Source organism: Aquarana catesbeiana, linkage group LG03 (genome assembly GCF_042186555.1).
Source record: "Aquarana catesbeiana isolate 2022-GZ linkage group LG03, ASM4218655v1, whole genome shotgun sequence".
NCBI classification, from domain to species: Eukaryota; Metazoa; Chordata; class Amphibia; order Anura; family Ranidae; genus Aquarana; species Aquarana catesbeiana.
Window position 1 is genome coordinate 534,577,836 of NC_133326.1, and position 25,321 is coordinate 534,603,156.

At 45.1% G+C, this 25,321-nt stretch overlaps 1 protein-coding gene across 1 annotated transcript in view; it reads right to left on the minus strand.

Annotated features, from left to right (window-relative positions):
• Window positions 1-25,321, minus strand: part of SLC15A5 (solute carrier family 15 member 5) — a 112,425-nt gene that overhangs the window by 16,574 nt on the left and 70,530 nt on the right. Inside the window, exons 4-5 of the mRNA XM_073621359.1 lie at window positions 17,647-17,867; window positions 14,376-14,562 (exon numbers count right to left, since the gene is read on the minus strand). Of these exons, the coding sequence (XP_073477460.1) occupies window positions 14,376-14,562; window positions 17,647-17,867 (408 nt within the window). The remainder of the gene's footprint in view (window positions 1-14,375; window positions 14,563-17,646; window positions 17,868-25,321) is intronic.

Here is a 25,321-nt window from a genome sequence, read left to right on the forward strand (position 1 = left end):
CACCTTTTCATCAAGTCAAACCCGAACACTTTAGCAGCGCACAACATTTTTTTTTAAAGTATAAACTATACATTTATTTTGCTAATAAATAACATTTCTAATCATATGAAGTTAATAACAAGAGTCTCCCTTTACATCAGAGTCCACAGAGTTTCCCTTTTACATCTAAACTCAGAGAGTTCCCTTTTACTGAAAGGGGGGGGGGGGCTCTGCAGACTCTGATGTAAGGGTCTGGGGACTCTAACATGAGGAATGCTCTGGGAATGGAGTACGGAGAGGACTCTGATGTAAGGGGGAACACTGTGGCCTCTGGTGTAATGGGGAACTGTGATGTAAGGGGTACTCTGAGAACCCTGATTTACCTTAGTGTACTCACTCAGAGGCAGGAGAGAGAAGGGGGAAGGGGGGAGACTTCAGTCACAGACAGAGATGGATGGTGAGCTCACTTACCCCTTGGCAGTCAGCACCTCTCATCCAGATGTATGTGAGGCTGCTGGACTTCAAATTTCCGGCCCACACTTTCCTTTTCTGAGGCACAGCACTGGGAATTGGAGTGTGAGCAGACACAGAGGGGTAGGTGCAGATCGAGTCCTCTCTCCGCTCCCGTCTGTGTGTTTGTTTGGGAGGGGATTGTTAGTGCTGGCTTTGGGCAGCATGAAAGAGAGTGTAACAGACACTCTCAGCTTAAACAGCTGCAGCCAGCAACCCTGCTGGGAAGCCATAGTCCAGTCTGAATAATGTGTCCAGGTTTCAGGTAGCCTAAAACCCGGACGCATGATTCCAAAGCCGAACTGCCCAGGTGAATCCCGGACAGGTGGCAACCCTAGATACAATGACTCCTCACTGCCTGTCTAATGCTCACTGAAGAGCGATCCAAGGTGTAAACAAACTTGTATTGTTTTAGAGGGGGGGTTTTCTTTTTGTGTGTCTGCCATTTTATGTTGGTACCCCCCCTCCCACCCCCTTTCTACACACTTTCTACTGTGATGTATATTGATTTCTTGTTATCTTTATCTATAGATGGTGACACCAAAATATATTCTTGGTTTGTTACCCAGCTGGTAAGAATTGTAGATGGTGTTACAACAACGCACATCTCAGGGCACCTATCTCAACTCATGCCATAGCCCTCAGCAACCAATCAGCTTCTATCTTTTTTCAGTGCAGCCTAGAATATGAACATTCACATAGTTACATAGTTAGCAGGGTTGAAAAAAGACACAAGTCCATCTAGCTGAACCAATAAAAGGAAATTAAAAAAATCATACAATCCTATATGCACAATACTACAGTATACTGTCAGGTCACCTTGAGGCTAGGTGACACATGTCACATGTGACACACTCTGTAGGAGTCGGAAGTGCACCGCTAGGTTGTGGACCCTAGGGCTGACTGCTGCGGATTGAACCCTAGGAGGTTCAGGAAGCATGTCTACTGGATCACTATCACAGATCCCACTGGGAGCTAGAGCATAGATTCCCCAGGGCGCGGAGTCTAAGAGCCAGCAGGTGTTCACCAGAGCCCCTAGTGGTGAAGATGGACTGAGCTGCAGTCTGGCTCCAGGTCGCGGCCCCCAGGGTCTCACAGCTCACGCTCATGGTAGACTACAAGAGAAGAGGAAGGAGGCAGCAGGCTGGAACAACAAGGAAAGTAAGGAATGAGCCAAATGTCAGGGCAACTAGCAGACAAGGATAAACATAATATGCCAAAGGTCAGGGTCACAAGCAGACAGGGAAAGTCAAGAACAGGCCAAAGTCAGTAATTGGAATCAGACGTAGGAAACACAGCAAGTACACACGAAAGCTAACACACAATGGTTGATCAGCACTGCTGGTTTGTAGTGCACAGGTTAATATAGGGTTCCCTGATAGGAGCTGGGGTGGAGCCATGCTAGAGGAGAGATTATAAAAGCAGTCAGGTGAGGGTCAGCTGGTCTCTAGAGATGAACACATGGAGACAGGTAAGCTGACAGACAAACTCTATTGCATAACCATGACAGTACCCCTCCTCTTATAAGGCCTCCCCCTCCCCCGCCTGGGCCCTGGCTTAAAGGGAAACTCCAGATGAAACCTCCTCAACAGAGGAGGCGCAAAGATCTCAGATGCAGTGATCCAAGACCTCTCCACAGGACCAAATCCTTCCCAATGTACGAGGTACTGAAGAATGCCTCTATGGCGCCGGGAATCCAGAACTTGACTAACCTCGTACTTAAGATTATCCTCAGAGAACGAAACCGAGGTAGGGAGAGGATGAGAGGACTTATTGAGGGCTAAAGGCTTCTTAGGAATGGGTAAAGGCACAAGAAGACCATCAGGAGTCTGAGCAGGGTCCCCCAGACCCTTAAAGATGAGCTGGACATCCAGCACAGGATCATCAGACTGAGCAGAAGTCAGTGGATCCCTGAGACCAGGTTGGTTAGAAAGTGATGTGTCACAGAAGTCAAGCTGGATAGCTTCACTGGGCATAATCTGAACTGGTGCAGAGGACGATTGAACAGCATTGCCAGGTGCAGCAACCACCAGAATCGCATCACAGGGCGTAGCGACTGTGGAACTGGTGGAGAGTCAGCCTGGGTGTGCGTCCAAGGGGTTCCAGGAACAGGCAAAGGTAAACGACCATGCAAACTGGAGTGAATGAGCAGCTCAAGTTCACAGGTGGGCTCCTCATCCAGAGTGCCACATGACCCAGAGAGTGCCTCAGCCCGACTATTGCAGGAGACATTCCAGGAATCGCTATATGCAGCGGGAAGAGCAGGAGATACTGGGATGGTGGCAACAGGAAGTTTCTCTTTTGGGGTAACCTTGAGTAGGCAGGAAGAGGAACAGGAGGAACCCCAAGCCAGGATCCGTCCAGCAGTCCAGTCAACATGTGGAGAATGGAACCGTAACCAAGGAAGACCTAATATGATAGGAGATGAAGCTGTAGGTAAGACAAGGAAGGATATCCACTCCTGGTGGAGTGTCCCTACCGACATCTTAACAGGGAGGGTCTGGAAGCGGATAGGACCCCCTGGGAGAACAGTGCTATCAATCGCCAAGATCACCAATGGCGTTGAAAGGGGCAAAAGGGTAAGTCTTATGGAAGATGCAGTTTCCCAATCCAAGAAATTGCCAGCGGCTTCGGAATCAAGATGTGCCGAGACCGAATGAGAGGAAGCGCCGACATGAAGGAACACAGAAAGAAGAAGACGAGAAGGTGAAGGTGATATTTCAGGGTCTAATACTCCACCTTCCAGATGTATTAGCCCCGAGCGTTTTTCCGGACGAAGAGAACAAGTGTCATGAAAATTACCTTTGGCCCCACAATAGAGGCACAGACCCAGAGTTCTGCACCTAGCGCGTTCTTCAGGAGACAACTTGGTCCAGCCCAGCTGCTTAGGTTCCTTAGCGGGCAGGGGGTGCTCCTCGGATCGAAGAGAAGGGACTGGGGGCTCAGGCTGCCTAAGGAACGGGGAGTGCTGGTGTCTTTTTTCCAGGGCCCTCTCCTGAAAGCGAATATCAATCTGGTTACACAAGGTGGTGACACCAGGGACCAGGGACCTTCCTGCTAATTTATCCTTCACTCTATCAGAGAGGCCATGTAAAAAGGTTGCAACTAGGGCCTCATTATTCCAGCTTAATTCAGCTGTGAGGATACAGAACTAAAGCACATACTGTCCCACAGAAGCGGACTCTTGACGGAGACGTAAAAGAGTGCTAGCCGCTGAGGAGACACGACCTGGTTCCTCAAAGATATTCCGAAAAAGTTTCAAGAAATCAGACAGGCTAGAAACCGCTGGATCATTCAGTTCCCACAGAGGGGCAGCCTCGCCGGACAAGAGGGATAAAATATAGGCTACTTTCGCCCGATCGGACAGGAAGTTTTGGGGCTGAAGTTCAAAATGAATTGTGATAATAAACAAAAAATGTGTAGCGCTATTAAGACAAGATACCTTAAACTAATAAGTTAAAAAGGCCTATACCCAAAGTGTAATATACACCAATAAAGGTAGCACATATAAAATCAAACTGGGAATAAATGTGTCAAATGGACAGTCAGTAAGTTGGAACTGAATGGGTCACTACCCAAAACGTGAGGTGAGGAGCGCCTTCACCAGCATACAGCAGAAAAAGTCTCAGAGGTTAATATTCTGCAGCCACTTAAAAAGTCTCATCAATAAAAATAGGATGTTCCATCTATGAACCCCACTATTCACCACTGTGTCTTCAGAAACATGCAGTGCGCTTAGATGTAATAGATGGGGGCTTACCGGAGGGTTTGAACCCAAAAACAGCATATACTGTTAGGGTCAAACCGACTTTTATTGCACCCTGGCAATGGTGAGAAGATCTTGGCAGCCTGGAGATATTGAACGGGGCTGTTCTAATGATGCATCTTCTCCATAGGTATTACTGGATCTCTCCACGCAGGGTTCATAAAAGGCACAAAAAGGGACTACATAGTGTGATACCGTAGACACCGTATTTATTAAAATAAAAAGAAATACACTTACATGATGAAGTAAATAAAAAGCGCTTGTACGTAAAAGGGGCGGCAGTGGAGTCCTCCCGACGAAGTCTACTCAGACGAAACGCGTCGGGAGGACTCCACTGCCGCCCCTTTTACGTACAAGCGCTTTTTATTTACTTCATCATGTAAGTGTATTTCTTTTTATTTTAATAAATACGGTGTCTACGGTATCACACTATGTAGTCCCTTTTTGTGCCTTTTATGAACCCTGCGTGGAGAGATCCAGTAATACCTATGGAGAAGATGCATCATTAGAACAGCCCCGTTCAATATCTCCAGGCTGCCAAGATCTTCTCACCATTGCCAGGGTGCAATAAAAGTCGGTTTGACCCTAACAGTATATGCTGTTTTTGGGTTCAAACCCTCCGGTAAGCCCCCATCTATTACATCTAAGCGCACTGCATGTTTCTGAAGACACAGTGGTGAATAGTGGGGTTCATAGATGGAACATCCTATTTTTATTGATGAGACTTTTTAAGTGGCTGCAGAATATTAACCTCTGAGACTTTTTCTGCTGTATGCTGGTGAAGGCGCTCCTCACCTCACGTTTTGGGTAGTGACCCATTCAGTTCCAACTTACTGACTGTCCATTTGACACATTTATTCCCAGTTTGATTTTATATGTGCTACCTTTATTGGTGTATATTACACTTTGGGTATAGGCCTTTTTAACTTATTAGTTTAAGGTATCTTGTCTTAATAGCGCTACACATTTTTTGTTTATTATCTATCTATGTGGCAACGATTCTAGTTGTGGTGTTAGCTGCTTATATCTTCCTGACTATTCAGAGTATTTGCAGAAAAACTAAGTACCGGGATGGAAGCATTTGGAAAGTTGGATCAGCAGTGTTCCCCTGCTATCTACGCGAGAGGTTTAACACATGCCCTAATTGGGGCTGAATTTCTGGATTAGTTATATATTCTGTACATATTATGTATGCCTTCATTTACTCTACACAATGTTAGCATTGATGGCATTTCCAGCACTGGTTGTTATATACAATTTTATTTGTTATTATTATCAATATTTTTATGTTTTGTCATTCACTACTTCCCACTGCTCTGCCACTGCTCTGAGCCAGCATGTCCATTTGGCGTGGTGTTGCGTTGGGGCTTGTCTCTCCTCGGCGCGGGAGCTGCGATGCGCCCTGTGGATCCTTCCTCCCCCTCCCCTTTAGGAGGTCTGGATGGATACCCCTCGGCGCATCGGCGCCACGTTCCCTGCATCGTACGCGGGACGTTGATCATGACGTCACCGCGCCGACGTCTGGAGCGTCATCTACGTGATTACCATTGGGGGGAGGTTTGTGGCGCCAAACACTGAGCAGTTATCCAGCTCAGGTGCGGACGCCGCTCCCCTCCTCCCACAGGCTCACGCACGTGGCGTTGGCGGCATGTATATATAGGTCACCCAATCGGAGCCAGCTGCTTACACGGCCAGTCTCCCCTTGGGGTCTCTGCACACTAGCTGATTTCATCTCGCTATCTGTGCATGTTATACAGCATCAGGTAAACCCTTTCATGTCTATGCTTACCCTCACTGTCATGCTTTCCGCTCTGTTGCACTTTACACCTTGTTTTTTGTACTAGTTTTTTACACAATTTTTTACATTCCCCCTACCCATTAACTCACACATACCCAGATTTTTCACTATTTATTTCTTCTATCAGATCCCCTTTTTATTATATAACCTTCACGGTATTATCTACGAGCACTTTCCATACATGGGCATTTCTGGACACATCATTTATATTATTTCTCAACGCAATTTGCTCTATTTTAATTAATATACAAATATACACCATTTTCAATATTTATTCCCAGATATCTTTTTTTTTTTTTTTTTTTTGACAAGCCATGCCCCATCATTATTGTTACACTCATTCCCTCAATCAGACCTCCTTTATTATATGACTTCTATTGTATTACTCATCAGTAATCTTCATATACAAGTATCTTTGTATACATTATTTATACTATATAATACTCAATATAACCTATTCTGTTTTGAATGAATACTGATATACTATATTTTTTAACATTTATCCTCAGGTATTTTTACTTTGACAATCCATTTTTATCATTGCTGCCACATGGAGATCACTTCACTACCTATACATTGTCATTTTATTACCTGTTGTCATCCAGACATTACATGCTGCCTCAGCTCCCGCTACGGGGTTTGTTGCCCCCGGCCCACTCCATACCATCTGCCACGTGCCACGCTCAGTGTCAGGGTTGGTAAGTGCTTGTCTGGCCAAAATCTTTCCAGCATTTTTTGTTTTGTTTTATTCCTCTCTATACGGATTGAGGTTGACTTTTTGTATATATCCTACAGGATTACTATGCATCAGCTCCTGATGAGTGGACAAAATCATCCACGAAACGCGTCGAGCTACAATTGATGCCAGAATTCTATCTATTGTTACCTTGATGTTACCAATTTATTAATATCATGATTATATCATCTCGCTATGCAATTTTATTATCAGTTACTGGATATGCCATCCTTGGCACCTATAGGCTATAAGCTCTTTTATACTAACATTACTTTGATCATGACTTATCCAGTCTAATTATGTATTCTACTGCTTATACTTTTCCTTCTAATATGCCTATAATTTTGTGCCAATTATATATGTATGTCTGTATATACACATGAAATTCCTTTACTATATATTTACTAATATTAATAAAATTACAATGTTAATCCTCCGCATTTCAAATTGCTTCATTTAAAGTCCCAAACTCCCTGTTATATATGACTATTCAGAGTAAGCGCAAATTTATTGGCGTGAATTTTGGTGTACAAAATGAATTGTGCACTGGCTAAGGAACCCCCTGTAAGCCTTGGAGTCCCCAGAGAAACGGGCCGGAGCTGGCAGTTGTAATAAATGTGTGGCTGCGACTGGTGCGATAGGTGCGGCAGCAGATAGCGGTTGAGGTTGTTGAACTGGGGGTGCTAATGAGACCTGAACCTGTTCAAAACGGGATGCCAAATCCTGAAGGAATCGCATCACCTGGGTCTGATGCGATTCCTGGGTCTCAAGTCTGCGAACTAAGTCCTGCAACAGATCATCTGTGGGTAGCGGCACATCAGTCGCATCCATGGCAGATCAAACTGTCAGGTCACCTTAAGGCTAGGTGACAGATGCACTCTGTAGGAGTCGGAAGTGCACCACTAGGTAGTGGACCCTAGGACTGACTGCTGCGGATTGAACCCTGGGAGGTTCAGGAAACAGGTCTACTGGATCACTAACACAGATCCTACTGGGAGCTAGAGCATAGATTCCCCAGGGCGCGGAGTCTAAGAGCCAGCCGGTGTTTACCAGAGCCCCTAGTGGTGAGGATGGACTGAGCTGCAGTCTGGCTCCAGGTCGCGGCCCCCAGGGTCTCACAGCTCACGCTCACGGTAGACTACAGGAGAAGAGGAAGGAGGCAGCAGGCTGGAACAACAAGGAAAGTAAGGAATAAGCCAAATGTCAGAGCGACTAGCAGACAAGGATAAACATAACACGCCAAAGGTCAGGGTCACAAGCAGACAAGGAAAGTCGAGAACAGGCCAAAGTCGGTAACTGGAATCAGCCATAGGAAACACAGCAAGTACACATGAAAGCTAACACACAATGGTTGATCAGCACTGCTGGCTTGCAGCGCACAGGTTAATATAGGGTTCCCTGATAGGAGCTGGGGTGGAGCCATGCTAGAGGACAGATTATAAAAGCAGTCAGGTGAGGGTCAACTGGTCTCTAGAGATGAACACATGGAGACAGGTAAGCTGACAGACAAACTCTATTGCATTACCATGACATATACCCACAGTTGAGCCAGAGGAAAGCAAAAAACCCTAGCAAAGCATGATCCAATTTGCTCCAATAGGGGGAAAAAACTCCTTCCTGGTCCCCCAAAAGGCAATCGGATATTACATGAATCAACTTTACCTATAAATGTTAGTAAGTAACCATTTATACAGTATTATGGTCATCTAGGAAAGAATCCAGGCCTTTATTATAACAATCTCTGAGCTGGCCAGAACCAGCCCTTGAGGGAGTCTATTCCACATTTTCACAGCTCTTACTGTGAAGAGACCTTGTATTTGGAGATTAAATCTGTTTTCCTCCAGACATAAAGAGTGCCTTCTTGTCCACTGTGATGCATTTAAACTCCTCTTCTCAAGAGAGAATAAATTCAGTTCCTCTAATCTTTCCTCATAGCTGAGCTCCTCTATTCCTTTTATCAGTTTGGTTGCCCTTTCCTGTACTTTCACCAGTTCCCTGGTATCCTTTTTTGTGAACTGGTGCCAAAAACTAAACTGCATACTCCAGATGAGGTCTTACTAATGATTTGTACAGGGGTAAAATGATATCTTTCTCTGTGGAGTCTATACCTCTCTTAATACAAGAAACTCCAGCTTGCTTTGGACACCGCAGCTTGGCATTGTATGCTATTATTAAAGCGTTTGTTAACCCAAAAAAATAAAATAAAGATCCTGTTTCTTTAAAGCATGTTATACAGCACAGTGCTTAAATACCTGGCTGATCCTGCCAGTTTCTACCCTCCCCTCTGTACGCTGACCACGACATATCAGGGCTGCTGAGCCCTGACACCGTTGTCAGCGCGCGTGCCTCCATCATACGCTGCTATCTGCAGCTCTCCTGTCTCCCTCTGTTCTCCTCATCCCCCTCCCTGCCTGTCATCTCTCACTATCGCTGATCTGCTTCTCTCCCCACTGCTTCAAAACAAACTGATCTATATATCATCCCCTCTGTCACATAAAAAGCTGTGTCCTAGTGCCTATGCTTTATTAAAAAAAAAAAAAATTCTACCTGTTTTAACAGCGTCTCCCAGCGATCACATGACTCCAGGCTCTCTGCTCCTCTCCTCCCCTCCTCCCTGGCTGATGTCAGCAGGGGAATCTTGGCCCTGCCCACTGGAGATAACTGTACCAGCTCAAATAAAATTTTTCATTGACACTTTTTTTTATTTCCCCAGGAAAAAAGAGACTGCCCTGGAGAGATGGAGACATACTACAAAAAATTCCAGGTCTTCCCTCCACAGTCAAACACTGTTACATTAATGAATTGATGACCCTGGAAGGAGCCAAAGAAAATTAACTTGGTCCCCCTTACCTGTTCAGAAGCTGCCCACCCTGTTTCCAGTCCCCGTAGCACACTGACAAACTCAGGCTCCAGTCTAGGGGTATATTTAAGGTTTATTGTAGGTTTCAGTCATACATGCAGGGAGGAGGGTTGAGGGTGTAGGATACCCAAGGCACTCACAAATCTTGGAGGACAGCTTCCTAAATACCTTGTTCCAGCTGTAACAGGGTGCAGTCACACCTGTGAATGCACCTGATGCGGAATACATGCGAGAACGCCAGCAGGGGCTCTCATTGAATAGCCGCATGAGACAGCCCCATTGAAAGCAATGAGAGCTGATCAGCGATCACATGCAGGAGCTGGTAGCCTCTAATTTCTTTCAATGGGGCTGTCACCTGCAGCCAATTACCAAGAACCCCTCTCACATGTAATCAACCTTGGGTGCATTCGTAGGAGTGAATGCACCCTTAGGCCCTATAGAAGTAGTCTAAAAAATAATGTTGATATTGAAGGGAACATCCAGTAAATTTGTAACCCTATGCTATACCCATAGTGTGTTAAAGGATAAGTTGTTTTTTAAATAAAATATATCAATGAATGCACATTTTGCAGGTAAAAAATTAGCTTTTCCAACTATTTTTTTTTTTTTTTTGTAGGAACCTGGAAAGAATTGCATCAGCGATCAGCAGATTGCTGGTACCATGCAGGTGTCCTGCAGGCTGTGAGTGTAAGTTGTCTGCCCATACATCGTACGGCAGGACAGTTTGGCACTGACAGGAAGAATCAATGCCGTGGTAGTTCATTGAGAACTACCAGGGCCGTCTTTAGCGCAGGGCAAATAGGGCAGCTGCCCAGGGCCCAATCATTGTTGGGGGGGCCCAAAGCAGCTGCCAATTGAGCCCGTGCTGCTGCCCGCTGGAGTTCTGCCACTTGTTGGCTGCTCACTACTGTCAGTTGTATATACAGAAGCGCTGCTTGTGACAGCGCTTCTCTGTCGGCGGCCGTGCAGATCCCTCTGCTCTACACATCAATCTTTATATGAGAGCCGAAGAGGGAGGGGGAGGGGGGGCATGGAATGTACACAAGCAGAAGCTCCTCGTGAAGCCAGCAGCCTGCACTGACGTTCTGTGAGTTTAGCTGCTCTTATGTAGCTGCTCTCTGTGAGGTTTTCTAGATACTGGGAGAGGATTTGGGGAGGAAGAAAAGCTCTTCACTGGAAGGGGGGATGGGGGGGGGACAGGGGGGTGATCTCTGAACTGGAATCTGGGGGGAGAGCTTTGTACTTAGGGATGGAGAACTTGGATATACACAGCCCTCAACTCTGCACGCCATACAAAGTTTAGCCCTCAACCCTGCACTTTGCACACAGCGCACCCCTCAACCCCACATTTCATAGGTAGAGCACCTCTCAGCTTCGCATTCCATACACAGTTTACCCCTCAACCCTGCACTTTGCACATAGCACACCACTCAGCCCTGCATTCCATACATAGGGTACCCCTCAATCCTGCATTCCTTACATAATGCACCCCTCAACCCTGCTTTCCATATGTAGGGCACCCCTCAACCCTGCATTCATTATATAACGCACCACTCAACTCTGCACTTTGCACATCACACACCCCTCAACCCTGCATTCCTTATGTAGCACACCCCTCAACTCTGCATTCATTACATAACGCACCCCTCAACCCTGCATTCCTTACGTAGAACACCCCTCAACCCTCCACTTTGCATATCACACACCCTTCAACCCTGCTTTCCTTACATAGCACACCCCTCAACCCTGCATTCCGTACGTAACACACCTATTGACCCTGCACTATGCAGGTAGTGCAACCCTCAACCCTGCACTTTACAGGTAGTGCACCCCTCAACCCTACATTCTGTGAATAACGCACCCCTCAATCCTACAAATCCTACACTCTTTAAATAACATACCAATCAACCCTACACTCTGTGAATAACGCAACCCCTCAATCCTACACTCTGTAAATAACACACCTCTCAACAGGGCTGTCTTAATGAGTGGGCACACCTGGGCACTGCCCAGGGGCCCCAGCTGCATGGGAGCCCCTGCACTTTCCCCAAAACAGTTGGTCCTTGAGCCCACGCTGCCCCTGAAATTGGGGGCCCTATGATGGCACTGAGAGTGATGGATACACAGGGGAGGCAGGCTGGCAGTGGTGCGCCGTGCTGTGCAGATCGATACCTATTATTTCACAGCCAGCAGGGAGGGGCAGGGCCAGAGCACCAGTGATGCTCTGACCCCGCCCCATGCAGCTTGAATACTCGGAACTCGAATGCTGCGGGGTAGGACCTGGAATGGGAGCTGCTGAGTCGGCAGCACTGAGAGCACACCTACAGAAGTAGCATTGTGGATGGTATCATGGTGAGCCCAGCTGTCCAGCACTGTTTGCACCGAAAGGGCTTGGAATACTTGCACCGAAGGGCTTGGAGGGATGCACCCTCCTCTGCCTGCATTGATTAGTATAGGTGAGTCCAGTGCTGGAGGTGGGCACAAAGCCAAAAGTTTACATGCAATGTATCTCCACTGGAAAAAGGGGTACTACATGAATGAAATAATGGTGCTGGGGGATATCAAGGGTGTATGGGGAAAAACAATGCTGAGGGGGGATCTGGGGTGTATAGGGAGTAGCAATGCTTGGTGTAGCTTGGGTGGCTATAGTGCTAGAGGTATCAGGAATGTAGAGAGGCCACAGTGTAGGTGGTATCAGGGATGTAGAGAAGCCACAATGTAGGGGGGTATCGGGGATGTAGTGGGGTCACAATACAAGGGGTATCTTATGGTATATGGTAACAGTGCTGGGGGATATCTAGGGTGTAGAGGGGTCAGAGTGCTGGGGGGATATCTGGGGTGTAGAGGGGTCAGAGTGCTGGGGGGATATCTAGGGTGTAAAGGGGTCAGAGTGCTGTGGGGGATATCTGGGGTGTAGAGGTGTCAGAGTGCTGGGGGGAATATCTAAGGTGTAGAGGGGGCAGAGTGCTGGGGGGATATCTGGGGTGTAGAGGGGTCAGAGTGCTGGGGGATATCTAGGGTGTAGAGGGGTCAGAGTGCTGGGGGATATCTGGGGTGTAGAGGGGTCAGAGTGCTAGGGGGATATCTGGGGTGTAGAGGGGTCAGAGTGCTGGGGGATATCTGGGGTATGGAGGGGTCATAGTGCTGGGGGGATATCTGGGGTGTAGAGGGGTCAGAGTGCTGGGGGGGATATCTGGGGTATAGAGGTGTCAGAGTGCTGGGGGGAATATCTAAGGTGTAGAGGGGTCAGAGTGCTGGGGGGATATCTGGGGTGTAGAGGGGTCAGAGTGCTGGGGGGATATCTAGGGTGTAGAGGGGTCAGAGTGCTGGGGGATATCTGGGGTGTAGAGGGATCAGAGTGCTAGGGGGATATCTGGGGTATAGAGGGGTCAGAGTGCTGGGGGGATATCTGGAATGTGGAGGGATCAGAGTGCTGGGGGATATCTGGGGTATGGAGGGGTCATAGTGCTGGGAGGATATCTGGGGTGTAGAGGGGTCAGAGTGCTGGGGGGGATATCTAGGGTGTTGAGGGGTCAGAGTGCTGGGGGGGATATCTAAGGTGTAGAGGGGTCAGAGTGCTGGGGAGACATCAATCTAGCAGATATATTATATGCACAGGACAGCTTTGTTACTTTATGTATGTAGTATTTTCCCACTGTTTCTTTGCTGTACAGAATGATTGTTCTTGTAGTTAATGCAGAGCTCCACCCAAAAGGGGAAGCTCCGCTTGTCTGCCTCCTACCCTCTAGATGTCTGTTTACCTGTGCTGTCTCTATTGTAGGGGCCCCAGAGCATTACATTGCCCAGGGGCCCATGATGCTATGAAGATGGCCCTGCCTCTCAACCCTACACTCTGTGAGTAATGCACCCCTCAATCCTACACTCTGTAAATAGCGCACCCCTCAACATTGCACCCTTTATGTAGCTCACCCCTCAACCCTGCACTCTTTATGTAACTCAGCCCTCAACCCTGCAGTCTGCACACAGCTCACCCCTCAACCATGCAGTCTGTACGTAGTTCCCCCCCAAGCGTGCACTCTGTACGTAGCTCAACCCGGCAGCCTGTACGAAGCTCACTCCTTAACCATGCACTCTGTACATAACTACACTCTTCAACCCTGTACTCTTACGTAGTGCACTCCAGAACGCTACAGTCTGTATATAGTGCACTCCAGAAATCCTGGTTTATAACAATGCCTCACTGTTAGTGCAGTTTAGCCACACTCACAATTTGATGCAGAGGTAATGATGTGCGGTAACCTCTAGCAACCAATCAGTGAACAGTAATGATCTGCTGTAATCTCTAGCAGCCAATCAGTGAGCAATTATGATGTACATTAACCTCTAGCAACCAATCAGTTAGCAGCAATGATGTGTAGTAACCTCTAGCAGTCAATCATAGAGTGGTAATGGTGTGCAGTAACCTCTAGCAACCAATCAGTGAGCAGTAAGGATGTGCATTAACCTCTAACAACCAATCAGCAAGCAGAAATAATGTGCTTTAGCTTCTAGCAACCAGTCAGTGAGTGGCAATAATATGCTGCAAGCTCTGGCAATCACTGCCTGGTCTGCTGCAGTAAACTGATTTTGAGTCTAGCTGCTATTTAATGTATATCTCAGAATGGGGGGGGGGGGGGGGCCCCAAGAAAATGTTTGCCCAGGGTCCAAACAATATTAAAGACTGTGCCTGCGTTACCACAGATGAGCCTTAGTGTGTTTTCCTTACCAATGGATGTTGAAGGCCGAAGTCCACAGCCACGTCTGGAAGACAGATATGCATTGGCACTTTCTAGACAGGGGGCCATTATTATCAGAGGGATAATGCTAACAATTTTCATTGCTGCAATTGGCAAAAGAATTCCGCTCACACTCAGGTTTGAATTCATTGATTGAATGAAAAATCCAGAAGGGACCTGAATAAAGGGAAACACAATCGTTACCTAGGGGAAAGCAAACAGATCACACACCAAGTGATATTACTAGCTACGTATTGGGGACAGGAAGAATTCAATCATTTCCAGTAATTAATCATCTGACAGTGTCACCTCTTCCTAAAACCAGGTATTGCTCTATTGATCACTTCCCCAAATTGGGACAAACATAAGCTCCTTCTAGAGAAATATTTCCTGGACTTCTGATGTTTTTTTATATGAAAAAGTGGCAGATATTTTAGCAGATATGATGCCAGTCACAATGTATTATATTCACCAGAGGATGAATACACATGCACCATATGCACCAATCTGTCAATCTATTTCCACCCATCATTAAAACTTCAACAGGCTAATGTTTGGTGCAGGAAAAAACATTCTACTGACAGACCGAAAGAATAAAATCCACAGAAGGCCACGTGACGGGGGGGGGGGAATATTCCCAAGAAAGAGTTTAAATGTAAGAGTACAGTGTATGTGCAAAAAGCCTTACCTGAATGGAGGTTGACGGTCAAGTGGTTGGGAGGACCGGCATGGGTAGGAGCTGTGGTGATTGCTGGTAGATAATTCCCAATGCATGGACGAAAGCAAAAACTTGACTTAACATTTTTCCCCCATTTCCTGTATCTTAACTAGGTCAGATCATTTGTCACAGCAGCTTGGTGGGTAGGGGGTCTTTGGGTGTCTGTGAAAAAATGTATGGTTGTATAGCACCCTCTAGTTTGCTAGAATAGGCTGTACATAGTTTGGTCTGTAGTGTGGGGAAATTTGGCCTGGCTAAGAGCCAGGCTGGGTTGAACCTGGGTCAGGGTGAAGTGACTCAGGGAAGCTGGATAACTCACCAGGCAACACCTCTGGTACCTCCCCCAACTTGCTGGAACCTTGAAGAAGCTTCCAGAAGAATGGAAGGGAGGTTAGGAGGAGCTGCCTGGAGTACTGAGGAGGGCCCCAGCCAATCAACAGCAAATGAGCTTGCAGGAGGGAGCCTTCTTAAATACTCAGAATCAGGCCAGCAGGGGCAGTGTGGAGTTCAGGTGGAAGCTGGAGATGGAGTGCTGTGGAGGCTGTTGGTGGCCCTTGAGGGTAGCCCCCTAGTCTGGGGGGGGGGTGTGACCTTGTGTCTGGGGCTCGGGTGCTGGGGGGATCCTCTCAACACACATGGAGGAGTCCTGTCCAGAGGCATGGGGGCAAGAGTGAGGACAGCAGGAGCCAGCTAGCATGTCTCGGAGATCTCCAAGGAAAAGACTGGCTGGTGGGTGGTGAGTGTGACAGTCTGGGAGGACTGTGGGAAGTAGCCAGGAGGGTTAGTGAAAGAGACAGCTGCAGTCAGGTGGGTTGGTACTGGGATCAGTAGCCACAGGAATGTAGCTGGACACTGGACTTTTTCTACACACCAAAGGGCCCTGTGGTCCCTGCCCGTGAAGGGGTTTTTCTTGATCTGGCTGAGTACCTTACCAGATTCATTAAACAGTGTCCCAGCTGAGTCTGAGTTGTTTCTGCAAGCAAGTGATGTGGTGGAGAAGTGTATACAGAGAGTGTATATAGTTGAAGTGTCCCTGAACAAGTTTGTTCCAGTCAAGCTGGCATCCCATAATTATCCCATCCAAGTCTATTAATCCTAATAAAAAAACAAAACAAAGCTGCTGGACTGTTTCCTGTCTCAAGTGAACCTGTGGAAATTCGATGTGCTTGGCTGTGCAGGGTGGGGGATCCCTATTCACCAGCGTCTCCTACGGGGGATGCGCTACAGTTGAAAAATGTTGGATCTATATAGCGGTATGGTTCTTCCCCTTTTCGTATTGGTTTTCTTTACCAGGGTTTAGTATTTTGGGAAGGCAGAAGAATATGGTCAATTTGGAGCTGTATTTGGGCTAGTGGGGTGCAACTGGGACAGGGTTGGACCATAGACAAGCTTTTAGGCTAGCAGACACCAATGACCCCCTCTTAGAATCCAACAGTTGTCATGTTATTTGCTGGTATGGTAATCGAGTTTTGGATATTTTTAAAATTGTTAATGGTTTCATTGTGCTTAAATAAAGGGCTGCTGTGACCATTTCAAACCCATGTTGTGTATCCCTTGTATTTATTGGGATTCTTCGAGAAATTGATAAATCCAGCAGTCATGACTTTTATAACTAGCCCTGTATATGAGGAACTAGCCAGCTGTGTTGAAATATGCCGGTTGCAAGACCCATGTAGTCACAGACTTATCTGATATATCCAGTCAAACCTCCACAGACACTACTTTGCTCATTTATTTTTACAGGCATTTTACAATTTCAGTGCTGTAAAACTCTGAAATGCACCAAAGAATTGACACAAAAATTAAAATCTTTATAAAAAAACAAATGTGTGCTGTGGGACACTAGTGATGAGGAAATGGTGGTGTGAAAACAGAGATGCGTGATTTTCGAAAGTTCACTGCACTCATAACCTCCTGCTGCTTACCTCACTCACTTTCCCCAATATCACTGCGGCTCACTCACCTTCTTTGAGATCACCACAGCTCACTCACCTTCTTTGATATCACCACAGCTCACTCACCTCCTCCAATATCACTGTAGCTTGCTCACCTCCTCCAATATCACTGTAGCTTGCTCACCTCCCCCAATATCACTGTGGCTTGCTCACCTCCCCCAATATCACTGTGGCTTGCTCACCTCCCCCAATATCACTGTAGCTTGCTCACCTCCTCCAATATCACTGTGGCTTGCTCACCTCCCCCAATATCACTGTAGCTTGCTCACCTCCCCCAATATCACTGTGGCTTGCTCACCTCCTCCAATATCACTGTGGCTTGCTCACCTCCTCCAATATCACTGTAGCTTGCTCACCTCCTCCAATATCACTTTAGCTTGCTCACCTCCCCCAATATCACTGTGGCTTGCTCACCTCCTCCAATATCACTGTAGCTTGCTCACCTCCCCCAATATCACTGTGGCTTGCTCACCGGCGCTGATATCATCGCAGCTTGCTCACCTCCCCCAATATCACTGTGGCTTGCTCACCTGCGCTGATATCATCGCAGCTTGCTCACCTCCCCCAATATCACTGAGGATTACTCACCTGTGTGACACAAATTCGGTAAACAATCTGCAGGGTGAAGAGGGGCAGAAGTTTCATCAGTGCCTTTGTGTTTTCCACATGGTACTCGCTGTAGCGACCGCCATTATGTTCCTTAGCCCGATCCAGCCAGGAGGAAACACAGCCACCGACATGACGATAGCGCACACAGCACATTCTTACCGCGTTCAGGAAGACGCCAAGTGTGGTGAGCAGAGAGCCACCTGTGAGGAACAGAACATTTTATGGTCACTTTATACCAGGGTTGTCCAACCTTTTGACCTTCCTGGGCCACATTGGAAAAAGAGTCTTGAGCCACACATAAAATACAATAACAATAAGGATAGCTAATGTGTAAAAAGTCAGGCTGATCCCAAGTTAATAAGCACTGATATAGATAACGTACCTATCTGAGTAAAAAAACTTTATTTTTTTGTAATATTTTTTATTATAAAAGTAAAAGAGGGCAACATAAAACTAGTTTAACACTGTTTTTGATAAACGAATACATCAGTATCTGGTTCGATGTATGTAGTAGCAATTCTCAATGAATTCTCGAGGTGCTCACCAGATATTTTGTTCTAACTTTGCCCTTCATGTGCTTCATTCTTGAAAATAGTTGCTCACAAAGATGGGTGCTGCTGAAAACTGATGACATATCGTATATACTCAAGTATTAGCTGACCTGAATATAAGCCGAGGCACCTAATTTTATCACAAAAAACTGAAAACTTATTGACTCGAATATAAGCCTAGGGTGAGAAATGCGCAGCTACTGTAAGTGGAAAAGAGGGTCAACAATGCCCATTTGCAGCCTCACTGTGCCCATTTGCATGCCTCACTGTGCCCATTTGCAGCCATAGGTCCCCTGAACTTCAAACTCTGTAGTTAAGGTTTCCTAGATGCCCCCTAGCTGCAGCCAAAATTTGGGGTCTCTGGACCCAAAGGGTCCTGAAATGACATTGCTGCAGATGGACACAGTTGACCAAATTTGGGCCCCCGTATCTCGGGGCCACTTGGTGCTAGGAACCCCAAATTGGGTGTGCAAACCCAGTGGAACTAGCTCTACAACATATCCAAAGCTGGGGATCATCAAGTGGCCCCGAGATATTGGGCCCCAAAATGGGTTCAGAAAATGTCAAGCACTTTTCTGCAGCAGAGAATGACATTTTCCGCACCGACTTGGGGCCCCGTATCTCGGAACCCTAGCTTTGGATATATTGTAGTGCTAGTTCCACTGGGTTTGCACGCCAAATTTGGGGTTCCTAGCACCAAGTGGCCCCGAGATACGGGGCCCCAAAGTCGGTTTGGAAAATGTCATTCTCTGCTACAGAAAAGTGCTTGACTCGAATATAAGCCGAGGAGGGCATTTTCAGCACAAAAAAAATGTGCTGAAAAACTTGGCTTATACTCAAGTATATACGGTAAATAAGACGTGATTGTGAAGTGAGTGGGAGATTTTTCTTCAGAAAGATAATACTAATAAAAGTCCAGTAAAGAGACACTGTCAAATTTTTCTTCAGCCGAATGTGTCTGCTAAGTGTGAACACGCATTTTTACAAAATATTTGTAAAAAAAAAAAAAAATCAACATTTTAAAGCAAGTTTACGATTTTGTGTTGGGCCGTATTCATAGCCATCTTGGGCTGCAGGTTGGACACCCCTGCTTTATACTGAACAATTAACTACTAATAATATTACTAATACTACCACTAATACCAATAATATTAATACCACTTTTGCTACTACTAATAGTTACTAATAGGACTTACTACTACCACTTTTTATATTACCAACTGCTAATGCTCAGGCATGATTTACCATCACTACTGTTACTAATATTTATTGATACCAGGGCTTTTTTTCTCAAAATAGCTGCTGGAACTCACCCTTAACGGCCAATGCCCCCACCCCAACTCCGCCCACAACCCCGCCCCCAGTCACGCCTTCCTTTAGAGGTGAAACTTACACAGTTGCCAAATAGTGGGTGTGATGGAGGCTCAGAACTGGGTATCGCAGAAGGCGCAAGGTTCAGAAAAGTGAAACACACACAATACAGGACTCAGGAGTATGTATTGTTCAGTGCTGAGGAGTGCATATCATACAGGGTGCAGCAAAGTTCACTTGTCATCTTTTTACAGATCCCCCTCCCCCAAGCTCTCTCACAAATCCTCCCACCCCCCACACAAAAAGCTCTCTCACCTTTTTCGCAGATTATCCTCCTCCCCCACAGCTCTTTTTCACCTCTTGCAGAATGCAGCCATCATGAATCTGCTAGCTGTGCCCAGGTTTTTTTCTCATCACTGTGACGTTACCTGCAGCTCTGCCCATTAGGAATGTAGCACAGAGCAGAGGAGGAGTTTCCCAGCACTTCACTCGGCTCCGTGCTACACACAATTGTAACAGGCGGCAGGTGAAGAAACAAGCCCCCTCCCCAAGCCCCATATTTACAAACAATGTGGACAATTGCAGCGTCGGGGCCCCAGGGATATCCACCTGTAAACATCCAGCTTCATGTGTCTGCCGACACAAGCACACAGAAGCTGGTGGAGGGAGAGAGTCCTCCACTAGCTTCTGTGTTACTTGACAAGCGGGAGAGGACAGGTCTGCCAAAGGTGGCGGAACTCTGTTCCGGCACGTTCCGGCAGAAAAAAAGCCCTGATTGATACAACTTTCAACTATTACTATTACTTATTACTCAACTGCTAGTAGCAATATTAATATCACTGGCTACCACATTTCCTACTACTAATAGTTACTGATAGAACTTAATACCAATTTTTTTTTTATTTAGTAATACTCATTGATATAACTTACTTCTACTACTGTTATTAATATTTACTGCTACAAATGACTGCCAATATTACTGATACCTACCACCAGTGCCGGGACAAGGTAATCTAGAGCCCAGGGCAAACATGCCAAATTGCGCACCACCCCAAGGTACATGAGCATTATGTCAGCAAAAATCCCCCCAAAAAATGATCCTGCAAGATTTACCCCCCTAAGCATAAATCCATCTTCCTCCCACTACAAATCCACCCCCTGATGAAATCCCCCCTCCCAGTACAAATCTTTTCCATCCCCATCCCCCAAATCCCCCCAGTACAAATGCCCCTCTCCCCAAAAAAATCACCCCTCCTAGCACAAACACTCTACCCCTAAAATTTCCCCTTCAAGTACACATCCCCCCCCCCCCCATATTCCCTCCTAGCACAATTACCTCCCAAACAAAATTCCCCTTCTAGCACAAATACCCCCCAATTATCCCTACTTGCACCCCCCCTCCCCACATATCCCCTCTTCTAGCACAGACCCCCCCATCCCCCCTGCTGCCACAAATCCTCTTCCTCCATCCCCCCTCTCAACACAGATCCCCCTAAATCACCACTCCTAGCACACCCCCCAAACTTCCCCTCCTAAGAACATTTCTTACCCCCTGATGCTCCCCAAATACCCCCTTCCAAAATCATTCCCTCCTCCCAATCACCTCACAGCACCCTTCCACCTCACATGATACCACAGTGCCCATAGCAGCCACCTCTCCTGCCCACCCCTTGTCCTGGCCCTGCCTACCACCACTACAACTACAATTAATTCTTCTGACTACTACAACTTTTGCTACCACTACTAATACTTATTTCTCCCAATACTATGACTTATGACTTTACTAGTACTTACTAGTTCTAACTACTGCTACCCCTAATGCTACTATGTGGACAGAAGAGAGAGAGGTTCCTGCAGACCTGTAGGGGTGGCAGAAGGAAGGGCCTGCTGTAACGCAGGGTTGGTGTGACATATATTGAGGCCTGCATTCTGCGTTGCCATTGACTGCTGTATTAGCACAGATAATCTCACACACCCTGCATGCAGATGGAGCTTTCTCTGAGGGGTGTTGGACGAAATACTTGCCCTGTACACATATATATTGGGTTCTGTGTCTGACACATGTGTATGTGATTTCTATGAAAGTAAACTCTCTCTTAAATCGTATTATGTTTTTTTGGTCTTCATTCACCTCATCTGGATATTTTATCTCTTATTAGCTGAAGCTGACAGGACGCACTCCAACGTATCTGTGACAGCAGCGAATATTCCCGAGATTTCACATCGCTCTTCATCTGTCAGATTACAGACTTTATTATTTACTACAAGCAGCAAAATGCCACTATGAGAGCCGTTAGCCATCAGTGTCTGGACACTCCTGTCACAAAATCATAAAACATAATCGTCATTTAGCTGCTGGTATTGTTGAAGCGTTTGGGAAATGATTCCTCTGATGGTGCGCGCTGTGAAAGGAAAACAAACAACCATTTAATGTAAACTCCATCTATGAAAAAATGGAGAAAAGTGAGGCCGCCAGTCCAGGAAAAGCTACTGACAAATTTTTCCTTGTAGTAATACAGCAGAGCATTCTGAGTAACAATAGCCCAGATAGCAAGAATAACTTGCCACATTGAAATTTGTGGCAGTGTTGAATTGTAAGTCTGTTAACTTGCTGCACATTTTCCTTGTCAAAAGAAGTTTATTGAGTATACAATATTATAAAGATACATAAAGTAAGTTTACAAGGATCTATAAAGTAAGCTCATTGTTTTACAGTAGGGTTTATATAGGTAAATATCATGAAATTTCAAATATTAAACATTGGGTTCACGTAAACCTAAATTAAAGATATATATCATTTCCTTAGTTACTTTTGTAGGTATTTAAATGATTTATACCTACTATACATATTGTTTACAGGTAGAGTGTATATAGGTCAAATAAATTCTGATAATGAGCTTTAATCGTAAGGTGGAGAAAAGGAAAGAGAAAGAAGAAAAAGGGTAGAAAGGCAGAGGTATGGTCCACAAGGTTGTCCCGCTCGTCAGTTTATTATTCTTTTTAGTTCTCTTTGAAGCCTTAGAATGGGTATCTCTGTAAGTCATTTAATCTGTTACCATGGCAACAGGACAGAGTCATTGAAATTTGACAGGAACTGTTTTATCCAAGGATGCCAAAGTTTTTCAAATTTTGGAATTCGATTTTGATCGATGGCTACCATCTTAGCATGGGACATTGTATTATTAATTCTGTGAATTGTTTCTGCTAGTACCAGTGTAGGAGATTTCCATGCCTTGGCCACTGTTTGTTTTGCAGCCGTTATTAGTTGGATCATAAGTTTGAATTGAGAGAGTGTTAACCATTCCAGTTTTAGATTAAGTAAAGTTATATATGGATCTGGTTGTATTATTTTTTTAAATATTTTAGATGCAATCACGAAGACTTCCTTCCAGAAGGTTTGGATTACTGGGCACGTCCACCATATGTGTAAATGTGTGCCTATTTCTGGGCATCCTCGAAAACAAAGAGCTGAGGTATTAGGTGAATATTTTGCCACTCTAGCGGGTACAAGGTACCAGCGAGTTAGGACTTTATAGTTTGTCTCCAGTGCTAAGATGTTGGGTGAAGATGACTTAGATGTGAGCCATATGTTAGACCAGTCCGTGTCTTCTAAAGTTCGTCCCAGGTCCTCCTCCCACCTCTGAACGTAAGAGGGTCTATTAAGATTTACTACTCCATAGAATTGATTATAAAGTGATGAAATTGTACCTTTAGCAAATGGATCTTTTGTACAGATTGATTCAAAAATGGATAATTGGGATAATGGTGTATCCTCCTTTAGGAATGGTGTATAGAAATTTTTAATTTGGAGATATCTAAATATCTCAGAGTTTGGTAGATCATATTTTTCTCTAAGCGATGGGAATGAAAGGAATGATTTAGATGCTATGAAGTCATTTAGTGTCTGAATGCCTGATGTTGTCCAAGCTTTAAAAGAATTTGGGTAGATCCATGAAGGATAAAAGGCCGGATTTCTGATAAAAGAAAGGAGAGGATTGTGTGGAGATTGTAACTGATATTTGGTTTTTAGTTTATCCCAGAGAGATAAGAAGTGTTTAGTTATGGGATTATGAATTTTAAAGCGGTCTTTAGGATCAAGCCATAAAAAGTTTGATATTAATAGAGGGTCATTTTCTGAAGCCTCTATAAATACCCATAATGGGATTTCCTGTTTTGCATGGTATTTGGACAGACTGGCCAAATGTGCTGCTCTGTAGTAGTTAGTAAAATTAGGGTATCCCAGGCCTCCTATTTTTGGGAAGATGTAGTGTGTGTATAGGTATACGTGGTTTAGAAGAGCCCCATATAAACGAAGTTGCTCTTTTTTGTACTATTCTCAAAAAATAGGAAGGAATTGGAATAGGGAGGACTCTGAATAGATAAAGCAATTTGGGTAGAATAGTCATTTTGATTGCATTAATCTTCCCTATCCAGGATAAAGGAAGTTGCGACCATTGTTTTATTAGGTTTGTGATCTGTCTTAATACAGGAGGATAATTGGTTGAGAATAAGTCAGAATGAGATGCTGTTAAATGAATTCCAAGATATGGGATTGATTTTTCTGCCCATGTGAATGGGAGTGCAGCCCTAGCCGGGATCAATTCCATGTTTGTGAGCGAAATATTAAGCACTAGGCATTTCTTAGGATTAATCATAAGGCCGGATAGGGCTGCAAATCCATCAAGAGCTGGTATTAAGTTAGGACCAGAGACCTGTGGTGATGACAGAAAAAGTAATATATCGTCTGCAAATATACATAATTTGTGTGTAATACCTCCTACTTCAATGCCAGTTATAGTTTGGTTTGTTCTGATGTATTGGGCCATGGGTTCGAGTATAAGGGAAAATAATAAGGGAGATAATGGGCAACCCTGTCGGGTACCTCTTTCGATATTAAAGGCATCAGATTTGTATCCAGCATATTTTATATAGGCTTTGGGTTTATTATATAATGCTTTGATCCATGTTAAAAAGTGGGGTCCAAAACCCCATTTTTGTAATGAATATTGCATATATTGCCAGGATACTGTATCAAATGCCCTCTTAATATCGAGAGATAGAAAACATAAAGGGATTTTCCGTTTCTTAGCAATATGTGCCAATAACACTGCCCTGCGTATATTATCGCCTGCCTGTCTATTTGGCATGAAGCCTACTTGATCTCTATGTATTAATTTTCCTATAATGCTATTGAGGCGTTTTGCTATTATTTTTGCTAATAATTTAATATCAAGGTTTAACAGAGAGATAGGCCGATAATTCACACAGGAAGTATCATCAGAAAGGGGTTTTGGAATCATACAAAAAATTGCCATTAATGTTTCTTGCCGAAAAGAATGTCCTTCTAGAAGTTTGTTAAAAGTTTCAGTGAGAATGGGAGAGAGTATTTCTGAGAATGTTTTATAGTATAAAGCCGAGTAGCCGTCTGGGCCTCGTCTTTTGTTAAGTTTTAGGTCTTTTATGGCGTTAGCAACTTCATCTATAGTTATAGGCTCATCCAAACTGCTTTTTTGATTCTGAGACAACTCAGGTAAGGTTATTTTTGAGAAGAAGGATTCAGCCTCTGTAGGATTAAATTCATTGTTTGTCTTGTATAAAGTTGCGAGGTGTGAGTGAAATTTATGGACTATTTTAACTGGATTACAAGTATAAACATTTTTTGATAATTTCAAACGTATTGGTTTGAAAGATTTGTTAGTTGAATTTAATGCCCGAGCCAAATATGTGCCTGGTTTGTTTGTATTCATGTAGAAATTGTGTTTGGAGCGTTTGAGGGATTTATCAACTGACTC